The following is a 15,543-nucleotide window of genomic DNA, read 5'->3' as shown; positions in this document are numbered from 1 at the left end:
CCCGGTGACCAGTCAATTACCAGGGGCAGGGGGCCCCTGCAGCCAATCGCGTCAACTGGGAAGTGGCCGCAACACTTCATCCAGCACTTCCATTCCCCGGCCGGAGCTTGTAGGGGGGGCACTGCCTGCACCCCCGCCTGTCGCCTAAGTGGGGAGCATGGCCTCTCACGAGATGCAGATCCTTTTTGGGCTGACATTGCAACTAAGGACTGACATGTCATAGGGACATCTTGGCTACCCTTGTTTTTTCCTGTTGTACCTCTCTTCAGTAGAGTAGGTACTGTAAAAGCCACACTGCTTTTAGTACCAGATGATCCTCTTCCTGGGATGATCTTCCTAAGCTAAAACAATTCTAGTGTTAAGAGACAGCTCTGTACTAGGCATGCAGTGCAAAATAGATGTTCCACACAAACTGTACAACTGACACAGGAAGAAGTTACTCATGGCATCACTCTTTTCAAGTCTTGCTTGCATTTCCAAAGATGTCTTGTACTATAACTAACTGTTCTAATTTTTTTAGATGAACTTGAAGAAATGTTGAATCCAATGGGAACAGTACAAACTAATCCTTACGCTGAAAATGCAACAGCTTTGCACATTAAATTTCAAGAATACTCAAAACTGCCTATTTATTACCCTCCCTTCGATAAGGTAAGAAATTAAATAAGAAGCACAAATGCTAGTATGTAAGTGGCTATTGTTAACTTGAATCGTGAATTTCTATTGAATTCCACCCTTCCTGTCTTTTTTGCTTTACTTAAACATGGAATATATAATTGAGTCTTGATGCCTTGGCTTCAAAACATTGAAGCCAAGTCTTTGAGCATACTTTTTTCTAACATCCCACATGGCTATTACCTTTTGTGCTTTTGAAGGTCAGCAAAATAATGTTGTGTTCTTGGTTCCTTTTTAATTTTATAGCTGTCTTTTAATAAAAAAAAAAATACTGTAGTTGGAATTCTGGAAACTTCAGTATAAACGCATTCAATAGTACTCAATGGTTCAACCATAACCCAAAAGGATGACACTTCTGTTTATAAGAATTTATTTTATTTGTTCTCTACAAACCTTTCTTCTTCAGCAACTAAAATTCTTCTGTGGAAAGCAATTTTATGCCTGTTTCTATGCTAAAATGGACTTAAGCCTGCTCGAAACTAAATCACCTTACATTGCCCCATGTAGTGCCACTGTAGCAAGTACGAATCTCTGCCCAAGTAGAGGAAGCATGTTTGAATCTCTGTTTAGAATACAGTTCAGTAACTATAGTATAAATGCTAGACAGCTGGTCTAGTTACAAACAAGCAAGTAAAGCTAATCCCAGGAGACAAGTCAGTCATAAAATAAGTGTTAAAAGCAGCCAATCACTGACATGTGTGGGAAATAATGTTTTATTTCCCCCATATGTTACTCTAGAGTTCTTTTGTAGGAAAGTTAGCACCAGCTTGGTTAAATTCTTGCTGAGATCATCACCTTTGATAGAGAGACGCATGCAAATTCCAAAAACAAAGCTGTCTTGATCAGTGTCATTCTCAAATACAAGTCACAAGAACAAGGCAAAAATCATGATAATAAAATAGGGTAATAATTAATTCTGTAATTCAAAATGACAGCAGATCCCTGCTAATCTGTCACAGAATGTCAGGAAAGCCTCCAAAACTATATATGCATAAGTAATTTATAACCAGTAAACAGTCATTTTCCTGTTTAGAATGGGAAATGCCACTTCTTGAAGGTGCAGCGGCTTCTCATACCAAAAACATTTGGGGCAATTATATCATCTGTTTACTTGGACCTCCTGTTGATTTTTCTTAGTTGCATAATTTCTGAAAATACGCTGAGGTATTTGTTTTCCTAGCATTATTTTAGAAGTATATTGCGTACACTACTAGGTATTTTTTGTGTTCATATTTTCTCTTGTGTTTTTATTACATACATCTAAAAATTCCTATGTTCTAACACATTCATGTATCTCAATAAAATCTGTCTACATTTTTTGCAAGTAATTATCTATTTATAGTAGTTAAAAGATATCTGACAGATTAATGTTCCTTATCTGTCACAACTGCTATTAGGTGGCTTTGCCTTCAGTTGTACCCCAGGAGTTGCATACTTGAAACTGGGGTAATTTCCTGTCTTTTTTTTTTATAGTGGCTGCACAGGTAGTTGATGGAATATTCACTTAAAGAAATCAACCTTGAAGAAGCAGTTAAATTTGTCAGTTTTTTGGTGTGCTTCAGTTTCTCAAAAGCACACTACTTCTAATACTCAAGAATGGTGGAAATGTGTTGCAAGGTCTTTGGTAAATTCAGAGCACAGAAACATACCTTCACTTGAAGAGTTCAGTTGATTTTTTTTGTGATAAACTAATAATACTAATGATGTGACCCTTCCAGAGGTGGCTCCAAATAAATCTTTCCAAGGAATCAAAGCTCATCTTTTTGTTTGAAGGCCTTTCTGGATTAAAATGATTGGATGGTTCAGGTCCTCAGCTGGCAGAATGGATCAGTGCATGTATTTGACTAATATACAGCTGAGAATCTGGACCTGCAGTTATTTGTTCAAATTTTCAAATCGGATTAAGCAGCTATGGAAGAATACCCTTACAATCAGATGTCCGAGCCTGGTTTGGGAATCATAGATCTTAAAGATGGACCACAACATCAGTTCATCTGCAAAAAGGAGATGTAGCCCTTCACTAGCTTAACTGATGCTTCACTTTAGTCATTGTTCCTCAGTGCAGCAGCATCTAATAGCTTTGGATATGTATAAGCTGAAATGTGCCATGTAGAAATATCCAAGTGAGTTTGAGCAATGGAAGCAGTATAGTCACATTAGCATGACCCTCTGCCCAGGGTTATAGACTGCTTCCTGGCACCTATGCTTACAGATTCAGAGTGCCCACCATGTAAAGCATAGTGAGACCTCATTCAGAATACTAAGTACAATTCTGGTCATCCATACTCAGGAACAATGAATTAAATTGAAACAGATGCAGAGAAGAGGAAATGGAAAGCCAGTCATAGGAGAGGAGACAAAGAGCGTGAATTGTTTAGCCTGGGAAAATGAATGCTGAGAGAAGGATAGGATTACCACAAGCACATCAGCAGGGAAAGATGGATGAACACCAAACTGTAGAGAGAAGTTTTTAAATTGAAGGATAACGTTGGCATAAAAAAAAGAAAAGTATAAACTGTTCAGCAGTAAATGTAGGTTGGAGTTAGAAGAGGTTTCTAACTAAAGGAAGGGTGAGATTTTTGGAACAGCCTTTTAATAGGCATTTTTGACCCTACTACGCCTAAGTTATTTTTAGGAGTGAGCTTAATCAGTTTATGAAATAATTATTTGGTGTGGTGGCTGTTGAAGTCAGGGGACTGACCGAGAAAATCCTTTCCAGCTCTATGTTCATGGCTGCTTTTTTCACAGTAACACTTTCTTGATACAACTTGTGAAAGTACTGTTGGTGTATGTGCACTGGATGGCTCATGGTACTGGTAAAAGGATAAATGCTATTGGTTCAAATCCGGTCAGCATCGTCAGTTACTACATGTTCTGTACATTCAGGGGACTGTAAAACCTGGTTAAAAATCTTAACCTTTTTTGGTGTGGCAACTATCTAAATTAGAATACCTCACCACAACAGGGTTATAATTGACATCAATACTGACAGTTCAGGCACATCCAACAAGGAATGAAGGGGCTTGGACTAGAACTACTCATCAGGTCAGGAGCAACCATGCAGTGAATGACAGTCAACATGGCTGAAGATGTGTTTTATGGGTAGATATTTGACAGCAGTTTCTAAGGATATAACTTAAAAGCTTTCCAAGAATTAAATTGACATGTGATGTTTAAAGAGAAAGGGGAGAACTCTGTACTTTCATGCCCTGTATCAGAGTCTTTGGCACCAAATTACCCGAACCTACACAGGGGTGTAGGTTGTAGCCATGTTGGCCTAAGGCAGGGGTTCACAAAATGCAGCCTGCGGGCCGGATGCGGCCTGCCAGGCCATTCTATCTGGCCCATGGGTCCCCTGAAAAGTTTAGAAAATTAATATTTATCTGCCCCTGGCTGCCTGTCATGCAGCCCTAGATGGCTTCCCAAAACTCAGTAAGCAGCCCTCCACCCAAAATAATTGCCCGCCCCTGGTCTAAGGACATAAGCAGACAAGGTTCTTTGGCTGAATCTGATCTCTTTTATTAGACCAACTTAAATAGTTGGAAAAATACCAGCCCAGCCTCTGGCTTCTTTACTATTCATTCTGTCCAGGAAGAGCCCACAACAGCTGCAGAGACTTCCTCAGTTTGACGAAAGGTTTTTAAACCCGAAAGCTTGCCTACATTTTTTTCCCCAGTTATTTAAGTTGGTCTAATAAAAGATATCTAAATCTACAGATTGTTACCTTCAAATTGCCTGAAAAATAAGGGGTTTTTAGGTCAATATTGTTTGTGATACGTTGCACTGGCATTTGCATTCCCCAAGCGCATAGCTGTTACGTAGTACACGTGTTTGTGAATACTATTCTGTTTTATAGAAGAATTTGTTTTATCAGCTGTCAATAAAAAACACATTTTTATTGGAGAGGAATAATACTTGTTAGGACATATGCCCTAAAATCAGATACAATATTAAGAATGAATAAATACTTAACCAGATTCCTAGTTATATAAATGACACAGCAAATGCCACTTCATTGCTTTCCTTTTGCAACATTTCCTCATAATGCGGTCAGATTTTTTTTATTTAAACCTAATCCTTATACTGTTATCCTTTTACAGATACTTGAAAAGGCAGCTGAAATTGCAAAAAGCAGTGACAGTGCTATGGCAGTAAGTATCCAAGCCCAAAGTCTCTTTTAAGAAAATTATATTTAAATGAAAGGTTACTTTTCTGTCACTTTATATTTTTATAACACGGAGTATATATGTGAACTCAAGAAACTCAGAATCTTTAGTGCATGTGTTTCATTTTTTCACTTTTTTTTTTGTATAAAGATTACCACTTTTTTTTAGGAGTTAAGTCTTTTCTTCATATCATCTAACTAGGCAGTAATTAGGCTGGAGTTGACAGAGTTGTCAAGAGATGTTTAAAAAAAGACAACTGTAGCTTACTTTTTATGGATTCTTCCTAATAAAAATGTATACTTTGGTTTCTGATAGCCTACAAATTTAAAGATAAAAGTATGTCGTGGCACTGTTCAGTGTACTTGGTTGTTGGAGGTTTCCTGGGAATTCCAGGGACTGTGCATGGGACAGTGGTGCTACTGTTTGAGCTGTCCTGGGGAGACCCAGAATGGATCAAGCTGCAGGAGAATGCTTCCCACCCCTTGCATGGTCCCAGGGAGACCTGAGACTATACAAGGGACTGGAGGGCAGTGGCACTGCTGCTTGCTCCGCCCTGTCTCTCTCTCATTGCAGCAGCTGGGTCACCACCGCAGAACTCCTCATCAGCTCACCACTGAGCAGGCTGTCAAGGAACCAGCCATTCTCCCTCCCTTTGGAGGGCTATTAGGAATGACTTCCCTCCATAGGGAACCTCCTTGTACCCCATGTAACTGAGCAAATGTTACACATGGTGATACGAAACAGCAACATTGTTTAAAAAGCTATCAGTTGTGTTGCGGAACTGCTAGATCTTTCCTCCATAAACTGCTTGAATGCTGTTATGCTCCCTATTTGAACTGGGAAAAAGGCATTTTTTTCTAAAATAAATGTAACCCTTGTCCATACCCATACAGGTCAGTTGTATCAAGAAGCAGTAGTTTCTATAATATTTCATTACACCTTGTTTTGCATTTTAAATTGATAGAAACATTTTCTCAGCTTAATTTCTTTCCTTGTAACATGCATTGTAAGGGTGCTTCTACTGAACAAGGGGGATTAATGATCACATTCTTTTTAAAATAGAAAATTCAGTATTAAACCTATTAAAAGTAAAACTAACTTTGACTTTCCAGAAATCAAAATTGTGTTAACTATCAATATAAAATGGAAAAAAAGATATTATCAGAATAAAACAAGTTTTAGCAATTTAAGTGATGCCTGTATTAGCATTTACAAAAACTGTTTCCTTTCTGTTATGGTTGGAAGTGCATCCTTGACTTTTAATTTTTACTTGCGTATAACCTATCTGTGCACATAAAATTTATTTGTTTGAAAACAAAAGAAAAATAGGTGCTCCCTGAACAAGACTGAGCTAAGAACAGCAAGATTGCCATCTAGTGTCATTAACACTGAAGTTCAATTACTTTTTCCAAGTACATTTTTGTAAATTGAATTTTGAATCAATTTCTAGGCCTGTTGTCTAGATGTCTCCTTCCATTACTAGACTAAGAAATGTTCCTTATACTTTAAAAAATTAGTCTTTCTCTCTCTTCCCCTCCTGGTGTAGATTTAACATATAGGGTATTAGATCAGACAAGTCATTGTCTTTTATAATGTGTTTGATGATTCTTGAAGTTACATAACAAACTTGTATTTTCCTAGGGTCGAGGTGGCAAGAAGTTCTATGTTGTGCTAAAAGAAATCATGGAAAGGGACCCCTTGTCTCAACTCTGTGAAAATGAAATGGATCTTATTTGGACATTGCGCTATGACTGCCGTGAAAATTTTCCACAATCATTGCCAAAATTGCTGCTTTCTGTAAAATGGAACAAACTTGAAGATGTTGCTCAGGTGAGGTGAATGAGAGAGGCAGTCTAAAAATACTAGGGAGAAATCATGAGGAAAAAAATTCCTGTTCATGCAAATATTGGAAGTGTTTTGCTAAGCTTTGTATAAAATTAAGTGTTTAATAAATTTTGCAGAGGCATGTTAACTTTTTAGTTAAAGTGATAAGCATTAAGAACAGGTCATCGGAATTTCTTCTTTAAAAAATACTGGGGAAGGAATGTGCTTAAAGTTCCTCTAAACTAGAAGACTCCAAATTTATTTCTAAATGACAACTGAACAGTCCATGGAAAATTGGAAACAAATAAAACTGACCCAATTAATTTTTGGTGTTTTATTCCTCTGTGCAGATTTAGTATGTATATGTATATAAGCATTTACAAACTCAGGGCTTGGATTGAACCTGCAAGGCTAAATTATTGGATTCAGATTCCTTTATGTTTATTTGTTTGGTTAAACCTTTCTAAAACTAATTGCTCAAAGAAATTAATCGGTAGCTAATAAAGTGAACAATTGACTTTTGCATAAAATATCTAAGGTGCACATTAGTTTTACAAAGTAACTTGTCTTTTCCTTTTGTGAGGCAACTTACTTGAGTAAACTTTCATAAAGCTGCTGTAGAAATAATGAGGGTATTCAAGTTTCATGTTGCTGCAATTTAACTAAAGTAAATTTGTAGAATGAGAATGCCACAAGGTGCTGTATAGGAAACCCTCTTTTGTTTGTTGTAAGCGACAAATTTACATTTTCCAACAATATTCTACATAGAATCTAAGTTTTGCACAACTTCTTGAGAAAAGTTAGGAACTTCTTGGATGGTAACTTTTGAATCTTTTTCAGTTTTCTTTAACAAGGGAAAGGACAAAAATTGTTATTCCATTTTTAGTGGACTATGTACTTAGTAGACTTGATAACAGCTGCTGTGCCTTTTGTGATTCTGAAGATCAGCTGATGACTTTATAATTCAGATTTTTTAATGAAATGTTTATTTTCCTAAGGCACTTATGAAGTGAAATTTTCCCTTATAGTGTTATCAAGCAATCAAGACCATTTTTATTCCTAAAATGTTGATCAATATTGTTTGTGACTTTTGCACGGAAAAAAATATTTTTCATGGTTATAATGTTCTTAATTTACAAACTGACTTGAAACCATAAATGCAACAAAAAATAATGTCTTTTTATATTTCTGTTTGAAATTTGCCTAGTTTAATGCATATTCAGTAGATAAACCAAAATCTCACAGAGCTTTAACAAACCTAACACCCAGTGTGACAGAGAACCAGATACTTGCTGCAGTACATCTGCTTGCTTTAATTTCACTCTTACTGTTGCTAGAACTGTTCATCGAATGCCATATGATTCTTAGAGATAGAAACAAATACCATCTTGGTATGACAATCTGTGGAATAAACTTTGGGAATATTGTAATGAAGTTCTTTAATACTAGTTTTCACTGGTAGGTGCTGTAAGGCTTCGGCCCTTTTCTGGTCGGTGCCTTTCTCCCTAGCGACGTCAGGGTGATACCGCACCCCAAGGCCACCCAGATGATTCTGAGCGCTGACTCTACTCGCCTGCTGCAACTTGGATGTTGATTGATTGGGGAGGCAGTTCACTGTCGGTGGTCTCAGAGGGGTTGTGACCCTGGTCTTTTTTTTTGTGGGGCTCCAAACCTCCCCTTTACCCAACCCTTACCACATCTGAAGCCTGGGAGGACTCTGCTCCCTGTAACCTTCTCTGAGATGATATCTTCTCACCCGAGAGGCCCGCCTCTACCGGGGTCAGGTCTGTTCAGCTGTTAATCTCTCCCAAATTGATCCCTTGTCTTTGGGCTCACCTTCGGGGAAACTAAACGTGCCCCAGCCTGGGGTGAACGATAACTTAGAAGACACTAAATAAAAGAGAAGACATTCAGTGTCTGCTGGGACTCTGACCCCAGGACCCGTCTGCTTCCCTGGGACAGGAGAAGGAATTTTGTCTGTCTCTCCGAGTATTCTTCCCAGGAACCAACAGATTAGGAGTCAGTCACTCCTGATTTCACTATCTGGTGGAACTTGCCCCTTCGCTGCCGGGATCTGGGCCAGTTGCCACCTGCTCCTCCCTTTTCACCAGGCTGCCCACAGTGTTTTGCCATCACTTGTTGGCCTTCCCCGCCATGGTACCTGCACTCTCTGGAGCAGCCTGGTCTTTGCTCGGGATTGTGAGGACTATCTTCTCCCTGCCATGACCTTCTGGCAAACTTTGGCAACCTGAGCCCAGACCTGTGGGCTTTCCCGCCGGGCTTCTCTGGCCAGCACTGGGTCTTCTCGTCCTGTGCCCCGCTTCACCTTTCTTACCAGGCTCCGCTGCCTGCCTCTCTCTGCTGGTGTTCCGCTCCTTGGCACCCAGCTCCACTGTTCGCCTTCCTCTGCCAGCATCCAGTCTCTCCCCGCCGGCGTTCTGTTCTTCTCTGCCCAGCTCCGCCATCCGCTGCTGTCCTCCGGCATCTGGTCTTTCCTTCTCCGGGCAGCTGGGTCTCTCCCCAGCTGTCTTTTTGACCTCCCGCACTGCTTCCTGGCCCACCCATGGGGCTCGCCGATCCACAGGTTCAGGCAGCTGTGGAACTGCTGAGCCTGCATCAGTGTTTCTCCACAGCTGCCACACATCCTGATCCCTGCCATGAGTATCGGTGTTTGTCGGGCGGGGTCCCGGGACATGTTGGGAGAGGGCTTGTACCTCCCCTCCCACACTAGTCATTTTGCAAAAGAAGCATTTTGCTTTTCAGATATTTAAACTAGTTGCAACTCTCAGTTGCAACTAGCCATTAACAGTTCTCACTCTGTGTATGTGTGTATTCCCATTACTACAGTTTGAACATCAGGTATTACTCCAGTTACTAGCAAACCTTTTCGGGGACTGTTACATGAAGACTTATTAAGATTCAGACTCATGCCTACTTTGTTCATCATGTGATCCTTTAGATGGGCAGTCCAGACATAAACTTAGGTCACTGACAGATGTGGAAAAAACCAAAAAGATGCTTTTTACTTTCAGCTCAGCATGCCTCTACATGCCCAGAAGAGGAACCCAGTCAGTTTGACCCAGCTCGCCCAGCATCTGTATAAATCATGCACTTCAGCGGGGCTTTTTGGTCCTTATATTTAATAGCTGATTCAATCAGCGCACTATCTAGACTGGGGTGGGCAATTATTTCAGGCAGAGGGCCATTTACTGAGTTTGGCAAGCCATCGAGGGCTGCATGACAGGCAGCCGGGGCAGATAAATATTAATTTTTTTAAAATTTTTTAGGGTCCCTGCAGGCTGGATAGAATGGACTGGCAGGCTGCATCCGGCCTGCAGGCCACATTTTTCCCACCCCTGAATTCTATACAAATGCTGGGGAGCCAAGTCAAACTGACCACAGTTTCTTTTCTGGTAAAGTGCTGTTCTCCCCCCCCACCAACCCTCTTTCAGTGCCCTTAATTTCCCTGCAAGATGTAGAGTAGCAGAAACTGTGGAGAGTCTATGAACCATGATGAAAAACCCTCTAGCTTTTGTTAGAACCTGGTTACCAGCAGGCCTTACATTACCCTTAGAGCTATTAAAATACTGCAAATTTCATCCTTCACTTTGCAGTTCAGTTGTTTCAGCAGTGAATGCCAGGCTAGTCATATGACTCACCCACTCATTCTTCACCCACTAGCATTCCTTTGCATGCACAAATTTTCTCACATTGTTTATTCATTTCAATATGTTCTTTTGTGTCTACTATTCATTTGTTTTTATTTTTACTTATAAAGTTAAGACTATAAACAGATATTTATTTACCTACACAGAAATGAGACATTAAGCAAGAGGGCTTTTTAATTACCTCATAAGGAATTTGTGATTGCTTCACCAATAGTAACCAAACAATTGTAGGGAATACAGATGAATTACTTGACAAGTATATAGAATTTTCTTTTGATTTGAACATTAAGAGAAAATAGATAAAATAGTATTTATGGCACCTTTAAAATTCTCTTTACATATTTTATTTGAAAGGCTTAGCAAGTAAAAAGCCAGTAGATATGATGTATGATGATGTATCGTAGAGTGTTGTCCAGAAAGACTGTGGTATTTCTATTTGCAGATGTACAGAGGGAGACAATTTGACATTTGAGTAAAATCTTTGGGCAGCAGCAATCTGTACTAGTGTCAAATGTAATATTTTATGTTCAAGTGTTTCAAATGTTGTTTTTTCCTGTAAGCTCTTATGCACCTGAGTAATCCTGTTGAATTTGGTGGGATTACTCATATTCCTAAAGTTATTCACAACAGGAAGTGTGTTCAGGGGAATTCTTTGTTGTGAAATATGTATAACCTACAACTCCGTAATATTATTCTAAGTGCTTATATGGTGATTAAGAAATAAGGAGGAAATGCTTTCCACATTCCAGTTCTAAGTTAGGCTTGGCTAATGAGGAGCTGTTCCATGAAGTAGGAAATTAGTTCCTTTTTCTCTAGACACGTTCTGTGCCTGTAGGAGAATTCTCTGAAGATGTGTTGTTCTGATCCACAGTGCTAAGTGGCTGCTCTTGTGGTTTGTTTGGGTTTTTTTTTCCTTTTCCCTGCATCCATGCCATCCTTTCTGTTGGGACACTGCAAGTCCCTACAGAGCTGGGCTTCTTGGCGCACATTAAGTGTGGACTCTCCTGCCTGAATCTTCTCACACGGAGGAAGAGTGCAGAGTTAAACAGAATAGAAAAGAAATGGAGCGAGGAATTTTATAACCTCTTTTTTGGTTCCAGAATTTATACGGTATAGTGTTCATGTTTGTATATTTAATATTTCTTTATGGTTCCAAACCTGTAGGTTGGGAACTTCATCTCATGAAAATCGGGGGGGAAAAAAATGTTTTTAGTTCTGGGGAAGAAAATATATAATGCAGTTTTGCAGGATAAGTAAAACTGCTGCTTGTGTAGGACCCCTGTTTCGTTAGGAAGTAGGAGACCCCGAGGAGAAGTGCTGCCTAAGGTCTTGAGCACTGCATAAGGCGTTAATTAATGGCATAAGCCATTATGTAACGTACAGTAATTTGTGTGGTCCCTCTGCACTCAGTCACTTTCGCCTTTATTGTTTGCATATATTGCACTTAATGCATTTAAAATGTATTCTTATCTGAATAACCATTTGTAGCTTTGTTGCTTATAGCTGCCAAAGTTTATCCACAGAAGTTGTAGAAGATAGATTTGGGGAAAAAGTAAAGGTTATAAACACTGGTAAAATACATAAATAAGCCACATATCCTCCCCTTGATTTTAAAACAGTACTGCTATGACACAGAAATTCATGACTGAATTCCCGGCTTGTTGTTTTTCTTTTCTTTTCTTTTGATTTTTAAGGCATTGTCAAACTACTTAATCTCCTGAATTGAGTCTGGGGTCCTGACAGCATTGACTAAATAACTGACAAAAGCAACGTACATTAATTTCTTGGTACTAGATCCTTTAATCACGTCAGTTGCACAGAAAGGCTGACACCTGGTGTAAAGATTAAAAACAGCTGCTGTTTTCATCACTTTTCTTGACTGCTTTTCTGTTCTTTCCTTTTGCCATTTGCAGTCAGAAATGAGTCTTTCTTGAGAAATTGTGTGCAGGATATCTTATTTTAGATTTTTTTTTAGAAATTGCAAATGTTATAAAGCCATATCAATTTTCTGGAAATAAGGTAATTTGTTCTTACATACCATATTATTGCAACTGCTACAATTGGAACAGTTATCTAGAATAAGTTTCTGTACATCCTTACTTTCTTTGTTGCTGTGATATCTTGTCACTAGCTAAGTTCTTCAGGCAGGATAGCAGAACTTGGTGAGAGAGGCCACACATTCTCTTCAAACACCTAAAGAGACCCTTAAGCCTTATGAAGCAGATTATCCAAACTGACTCCTCCGTAATCTCTGGAGTGGCACCTTTAACAGCTGGGAACAGAGAGAAGGAAGATGGATAAATTGGACACTTTGAGACATTTTAAATGACCAAAAATAAAAATATTAAACTAGTTTGAATTGTATTGCTGAGTGTGATAAGAGTCTTCCAAAAGTAGAGTCTTCCCATGTCTGCTTCTTGACAGATTGGGCAGTGGGGAGGTGGAATTCCAAACCTATATAATTAAAGGTCAGATTTCACCCCTTGTTTCTTATAGTTCTTTTAGAATCACATTAGCATTTAAAGTTGAGATTCCTCACCTCCTGGTATAACAGCCCCTGGTATTCTCATCACAAACACCAGATCCTTAATAATACAGGCATGACTACATAAGCTGTTACTTTTCAGGTACTGAGTTGTCATTTTATTCTTCTTATTACAGTTAGTATAGGAGAGAAAAATGTTAACTACTTTAGGAATATTTTAATGAAGAAGTACTTCAGTAGAGAGAGGGAGTGTCCTTATTAATGAAAAGTTTGACAAATGTTCAAAGAAACTTTCCCATTGTCCAAACTTTGGCAGATGGAGGAGTCTTTTATGTGTTTAAAAAAGGGAGGGGGGAATGTTGGTCCAAATATAACAAGTACAACTAATGTCCTTTAACCTTCACATTTTGATCAGGAGGTACCCGTTTGGGACATCAAGCTACTTGGCCTGCACTTCCCTCTTAATAAAGATTCAGTGAAAGAATATAAACAAGAGTGATCTGTATTTTTGGAATTTTCTTGGCTCTTTCACAGGTCATGTAGCTCTTACTTCCTCTAAGGTCATATCACTTAACATTTACTGGTTTAATAACCTCTGTCTTTAATTTTAACAGTCTAATGCTGGTGGAATCAGTGTATTAAGAATCACATATTTTCAGTTGAACTTCAGCACAGATTTGGTTCCTGTAGTCCAGCATTTTCAAATTACTTGTCTAATTTGGAGCATCCAAAAATTATTTGAATTTTAAGAAGTACCGCATGTTTGTAGCTTTGACTGAGATCAGCCTTCAGCTGCAGTGGTTTCAGCAACTGAACTGGATTTATTTTATCACCTTCAACATGCATTTTTGATGGTTTGAAATGAGGACCACCACCCTCACAGACAAAATGCTGATTCTAATGTTCTGACACCATTCTTTAGGTGTCTTGTTTTTCAGTGTTCAAGGATTCTGGTTAGTTTCAGCGCCTTCTGTTGATACGCAGCAGCTTCAGCATTTTTAGCATTATAGCACCATTGTTTGTAGTATTTTGGCTCCCCATATTTGTACTGCTCTCTGATACAAGAAGTATTGCTGGATATTCCTAGCTGTAGCTATGAGCTGAATAGCTAATAAAGCAAGGATATTGAATGTATATTTCTATGGGGAAAAAGTCATATTCCAGATAGTATTTGTTGTTTTAAATTTTTCTGAAGTTTACAAATTGAAATTTATGCCATCAGTCTTGATTGCTGAAAGAGTAACCTTAGTGTTTAAAAACCTGACTTTCTTCTCTGGGACTGTCATAGCATGAATATTTGAATAGTGTCGTTGTTGTTCACACCCTTTTCAGGATCTTCTAAATTCAGTGAGATTACATGGATCATAAATCGAGACAGAATTTGACCCAAGTTAGTGGTGGACCTAGGTAACCATTATTGTACAACTTGGTGGGGAAAAAAATGTTATCAAAATGTTTGTATTTGGGTGAAAATTTCCACAAACATATATTGCAATAATAATTCAATCATTTAGAAAACATTCAATTTTGAGTGTGTGTGTGTGTGGGGGGGGGGTGTTGTTTGTTTGTTATTTTTACAGTTACTGAAAAACTAAGATTTCAGAAAATAAAACCTTTAGAAATGTGCATTAAAGTATCTTGGAAGGATGTCTATGAATGCATCTGTATGTTGGTGCGTATGTGTGCACATGCACTAAGAAATGTATCTATTTCCCCAAAATTGTGGGTATTTGTTTTCAGACGGATCTCTCATATAGCTGTGAACATTTTATTCTCAGGAAAATCTGTCCATCTCTTCTTTCTCAAATTATTCTACTAGTAACTAATCATAGATATTCATTTTTTTTTTTTTCAAAACAGCTCCAGGCTCTTCTTCAGATATGGACAAAACTGCCTCCTAGAGAAGCATTAGAGTTATTAGATTTCAATTATCCAGACCAGTATGTAAGAGAATATGCTGTTGGTTGCTTAAAGCTAATGAGGTAGGTATGTAGTAAATGTTTAACAATTAAAGAATTTTTGGGGAAAATGGCATTCTACTTATAATGGGGAAAAAGGACTCAAAATCATAAAAGATAGATGCATCCTCTCCCACACATAGACGCCCACGTAAAACCATTAATATAAACATGATGAATAAAATATTGGAAAGATCACAATCCATGTTCCCTCCTCCAAAAAGTCTCAACTTCTCACTCTACCGTTTAGTGAAAATGTAATATTTACATTCAGTTGTTTATTTCAGTTTGCCCTTTGGCATAGCTTCTGCTGCTCGTATTTCTTTCTTTATAAGATGTATTTTTGCTACTAGATGAATTTCTCTCTAGAATATATGGAGCTTTCTCATTTGCAGCACTACTGCACTTTCCCTGTCCTTGACAGCTAAACTTTGTATGTGATGAATAGCTTTTTATTGTCAAGGCTAGATTATTGACAAAATATTTTGACTCCTTTCAAATGTAAACAAGTAATTGCTCTGTTAACCCTGGCTAACCTAATAATGTAAATTGGTACATCTGGAAAAATTATTTTTAGTTATGTTTCCAATGCAAAATTGCCTCTAACAAAATATTAAAACTCAGTTTTTGACTTTCACAGCCTGATAGAAGACAGCAAAATATAAAGAAAATTTAATCCAAATGATGGTTAGTGCCCCACCAAGTAACAGAAAAATATTGTTACAGAAATAAATTGTACATCAAATAATTGCTCTCTCTTATGCTAC

The 15,543-nt window shown here is 38.3% G+C and overlaps 1 protein-coding gene across 6 annotated transcripts in view; it reads left to right on the top strand.

Annotated features, from left to right (window-relative positions):
- The window catches only part of PIK3CB (phosphatidylinositol-4,5-bisphosphate 3-kinase catalytic subunit beta), a 171,114-nt gene that overhangs the window by 125,701 nt on the left and 29,870 nt on the right, over window positions 1-15,543 (top strand). For all 6 annotated transcript variants that reach the window (XR_002087481.2, XM_014602894.3, XM_019478733.2 and 3 more), the window contains 4 exons: window positions 521-651; window positions 4,776-4,826; window positions 6,483-6,671; window positions 14,679-14,800. Coding sequence is in view for 5 of the 6 variants with exons in the window: in XM_014602894.3 (XP_014458380.1) it covers window positions 521-651; window positions 4,776-4,826; window positions 6,483-6,671; window positions 14,679-14,800 (493 nt within the window). In the remaining variant the exon portion in view is untranslated. The remainder of the gene's footprint in view (window positions 1-520; window positions 652-4,775; window positions 4,827-6,482; window positions 6,672-14,678; window positions 14,801-15,543) is intronic.

Source organism: Alligator mississippiensis, chromosome 7 (genome assembly GCF_030867095.1).
Source record: "Alligator mississippiensis isolate rAllMis1 chromosome 7, rAllMis1, whole genome shotgun sequence".
NCBI lineage: Eukaryota > Metazoa > Chordata > Crocodylia > Alligatoridae > Alligator > Alligator mississippiensis.
Note: the sequence above shows the minus strand (reverse complement) of the source record. Positions and strands in the feature narration are given on the sequence as shown.